At 50.0% G+C, this 4,143-nt stretch overlaps 1 protein-coding gene across 6 annotated transcripts in view; it reads left to right on the top strand.

Moving 5' to 3' along the window:
* The window catches only part of SLC8B1 (solute carrier family 8 member B1), a 38,494-nt gene that overhangs the window by 22,410 nt on the left and 11,941 nt on the right, over positions 1 to 4,143 (top strand). For 5 of the 6 annotated variants that reach the window (XM_037743814.1, XM_037743789.1, XM_037743793.1 and 2 more), the window contains one exon: positions 3,027 to 3,148. The exons of the other annotated variant lie outside the window; for it this stretch is intronic. In XM_037743814.1, the coding sequence (XP_037599742.1) occupies positions 3,027 to 3,148 (122 nt within the window). The remainder of the gene's footprint in view (positions 1 to 3,026; positions 3,149 to 4,143) is intronic. 6 annotated transcript variants of the gene reach the window in all.

The raw sequence follows: 4,143 nt of genomic DNA, 5'->3' as shown, positions 1-4,143 counted from the left end.
TCCTTCCTTCCCTTATTCCTTCCTTTCTTCCTTCTTTCCTCCCTTCCTTCCTCCTTTCCTTCCTTCCTCCCTTGCTCCCTTCCCTCCCTTCCTTTCTTTCCTTCCTCATGTATTTTTTGAGATGGAGTCTGACTGTCACCCAGGCCTGAGTGCAATGGTGCGATCTCGGCTCACTACCACCTCCGCCTCCAGGGCTCAAGTGATTCTCCTGCCTCAGCCTCCCAAGTAGCTGGGATTACAGGCACCTGCCACCATGCCCGGCTAATTTTTGTATGCATTGGGTCTTCTTAAAAGAGCGATTCCCACACATCAGTCATTCACAGCCCATCTTCTCGATTTTTCTCTTACTCTATACTATTACATTTGATATTTTTCTTTGTTTTTCTTGACACAGAATCTCACTGTATTGCCTGGGCTGAAGTGCAGTGGTGCAATCTTGGCTCACTGCAACCTCTGCCTCTGGGGTTCAAGCAATTCTCCTGCCTCAGCCTCCTGAGTAGCTGGGACTACAGGTACCCGCCACCACACACAGCTAATTTTTGTATTTTTAGTAGAGATGGGGTTTCACCATGTTGGCCAGGCTGGTCTCGAACTCCTGACCTAAGGTTTACCCACCTCAGCCTCCCAAAGTGCTGGGATTACAGGTGTGAGCCGCTGCACCCGGCCACATTTGATAGTTTTCTTAAATTAGCTCATTATGTTGTCCAGGCTGGTCTTGAACTTTTGGGCTCTATTGAGTATTTGGGACTTCAGGCACATACTACTGCACCCAGCTTCAGATTTTTCTTTTAAGGCAAATTTGTTGAAAAGGAAACTGTGTCACCTGCATTAATAAGAAAGTGTAATGGAAATGTATCATTTCCAGTAAATTCAAGGTAACTGCAAAAATAAACACAATAAAAGTAAACCACCAGCCAGGCATGGTGGCTCCCACCTGTAATCCCAGTACTTTGGGAAGCCAAGGTAGGAGGATCACTTAAGGTCAGGAGTTCGAGACCAGTCTGGCCAACATGGCAAAACCCTGTCTCTACTAAAAATACAAATATTAGCCAGGTGTGGTGGCGGGCATCTGTCATCCCAGCTACTCAGAAGGCTGAGACAGGAGAATCACTTGAACCCAGGACACAGAGGCTGCAGTGAGCTGAGATTGCACTACTGCATTCCAGCCTGGGCGACAGAGAGAGACCCTGTCTCAAAAAAGAAAAAAAAAAAAAGAAACCACCGTACTTGGTCCTCCTGAGTCCAACCATGAGCTGGAAGCCTGTACTAGGGAGAACAGCAGGTATGTGAGGTGTTCAAGTCCTGTTAGCATCTAATGGGAGCTTTCCTTGCTACAATGATGGAACTGAAGAAGGAATCCCTTTCCTGAGATGCGGTTCTGCAGCGGATAATATCCTGACCACATCGCCTTAATACCATCTAGTGGTAGCAGGTCCACCCTGGGGAAAGACTGGTTCTGGCTAAAGCACTCTTGACCTCCTTCTGGGCTGAGCACTGTCTAGAGAAAACCCCTGGACTGGCTCCCAGCCCGAGGGGGTGCCGTGACTCAAGGTGAGCCTCCCCAGCAGCAGCCTCCAGCCTCCCCCTTCTCCAGGCGTCCCCCGAGAGGCATCTTTGTAAAGTGCTGCTTTTTATATGTTGTGGTCGCTCCTCCACTCAAAGACCTCCATGGCTCCCCAGTGCCTCTTGGGAAAAGTCCATGGCTCTCATTGGGCAGTGGCTTGATCTCGGCCCCCTGTAACCTCTGCCTCCCAGGTTCAAGAGATTCTCTTGCCTCAGTCTCCCAAGTAGCTGGGATTACAGGCATATGCCACCATGCCTGGCTAATTTTTCTATTTTTAGTAGAGATGAGGTTTCAGCATGTTGGCCAGGCTGGTCTCGAACTCCTGACCTCTAGGTAATCTGCCTGCCTCAGCCTCCCGAGTGCTGGGATTACAGGTGTGAGCCACCACACCTGGCCAAGGCCTGGAGACTCTGAGCCCGCTGCCTCCCACAGCCTTTTCTGTGCTATTCCTGGCACGGATCTGCTTGATTCCATCCTACCCAACTCCCCTCTTCCCACAGAGCCCTTACACTCCTCTCTGCTTAACACTCAGCTCAGATCCTCAGTGTCTTCCCGCCCCAGCCACCTCTTAAAATTCCCCTAGCACAGGAGTGACAAATACATTGAAAGGGCTTCCAACCCAGGCATCTGGATCCAAAGCCAGCCAGCTACTCAGGAAGCTGAGGTGGGGGACTGGCTTGAGCCCAGGAGTTCGAGGCTGTAGTGAGCTGTAAGTGTGCCACTGCACTCCAGCCTGGGTGACAGAGCGAGACCCTGTCTCAAAAATAAATAAATAAATCCCTTTTGAAAATCACCCATAATGTGTTCTGTACACAATTTTCTGTGTTCAACCTGCTCACATAATTATTTTTCTTTTCTTTTTTTTTTTTTTGGGACGGAGTTTCACTCTTGTTACCCAGGCTGGAGTACAATGGCGCGATCTCGGCTCACCGCAACCTCCGCCTCCTGGGTTCAGGCAATTCTCCTGCCTCAGCCTCCTGAGTAGCTGGGATTACAGGCACGCGCCACCATGCCCAGCTAATTTTTTGTATTTTTTTTAGTAGAGACGGGGTTTCACCGTGCTGACCAGGATGGTCTCGATCTCTTGACCTCGTGATCCACCCGCCTCGGCCTCCCAAAGTGCTGGGATTACAGGCTTGAGCCACCGCGCCCGGCCTTTTTTTTTTTTTTTAGATAAGGTCTTACTCTGTTGCCCAGGCTGGAGTGCAGAGGTGTGATTTCAGTTCACTGCAACCTCCACCTCCCGGGACTCAAGTGATCCTCCCACCTCAGCCTCCCAAGGAGCTGGGACCACAGGTGCCCACCACCACGCCCAGCTAAGTCTCAGGCACATAGGAAGTGCTTACCTGACATCCAAACAGTCTGTTCTAAGTGGGTGTTATCTGCAGGTCTCAGTCCCAGAACCCCTCTGTCATTCTGAGGCAGCTGGGAGGGTACCAGCTCCCTTTCTGTCCCTTTGTAGACGGTGTCTATGAGATAGGCGGCCTCGTTCCTGTCTGGGTCGTGGTGGTGATCGCAGGCACAGCCTTGGCTTCAGTGACCTTTTTCGCCACATCCAACAGCCAGCCCCCCAGGCTTCACTGGGTAAGGAGCCCCGGCTCTCCGGTGGGGGGAGGGGATGCTGAGGTCCCCCCGGCAGATGTCCTGTCTGCACCTGGGAGGCACACAATGACAAGTAACTGAACTATAAAGCTGCTCTTGAGAGTTTCTGTATCTGCCCAGGGTTTTGTTTTGTTTTGGTAGTAGCTTTATTTTGTTGAGGTGTAATTCACATACCATGCAATTTACCCATTTAAAGTATACAATTTCATGGTTTTTATTATAGTTACAGAGTTGTATAATCATCACCACAATCAATTTTAGAGAATTTCATTACCCCAAAAAGAGATCTCATGCCTATGAGTCACTCCCATTTCCCTACCCCCTGCATAGCCCCTGGCAACTGCGACTCCACTCTCTGTCTCTATGGGTTTGCCTGTCATGGACATTTTATATAAATAGAATCCTACAATATGTGATTTCCTTGTGTTTGAGTTGGAGTCTCCCTCTGTTGTCCGGGCTAGAGTGCAGTGGTGCAATCATAGCTCACTGCAGCCTCGATCTCCTGGGCTGAAGCTGTCCTCCCACCTCAGCCTCCCGAGTAGATGGGACTACAGGTGCAAGCCACCATGCCCAGCTAATTTTTGTGTGTTTTTGTAAAGACGAGGTCTCACTATGTTGTCCAGACAACTCTCAAACTCCTGGCCTCAAGCAGTCCTCCCACCTCGGCCTCCAAAAGTGCCAGGATTACAGGCGTGAGCCACCTCGCCCAGCCTTGGGTTTCTAAAGACTTCCTAAGGGTAGAATGGTATGGGCTTTGTGGGTGTCTTTTTCCATTTTCTCTAGTCTAGGCACTCTAAGGAATATTTAGGCAGTTTGTCCAGAGATTTTTTTTTTCCTTAAAAATTTACTTAATATTGCCGGGCGCGGTGGCTCAAGCCTGTAATCCCAGCACTTTGGGAGGCCGAGGCGGGTGGATCACGAGGTCAAGAGATTGAGACCATCCTGGTCAACATGGTGAAACCCCGTCTCTACTAAAA

Source organism: Cebus imitator, unplaced genomic scaffold (assembly GCF_001604975.1).
Source record: "Cebus imitator isolate Cc_AM_T3 unplaced genomic scaffold, Cebus_imitator-1.0 Scaffold8, whole genome shotgun sequence".
Lineage (NCBI taxonomy): Eukaryota > Metazoa > Chordata > Mammalia > Primates > Cebidae > Cebus > Cebus imitator.
Note: the sequence above shows the minus strand (reverse complement) of the source record. Positions and strands in the feature narration are given on the sequence as shown.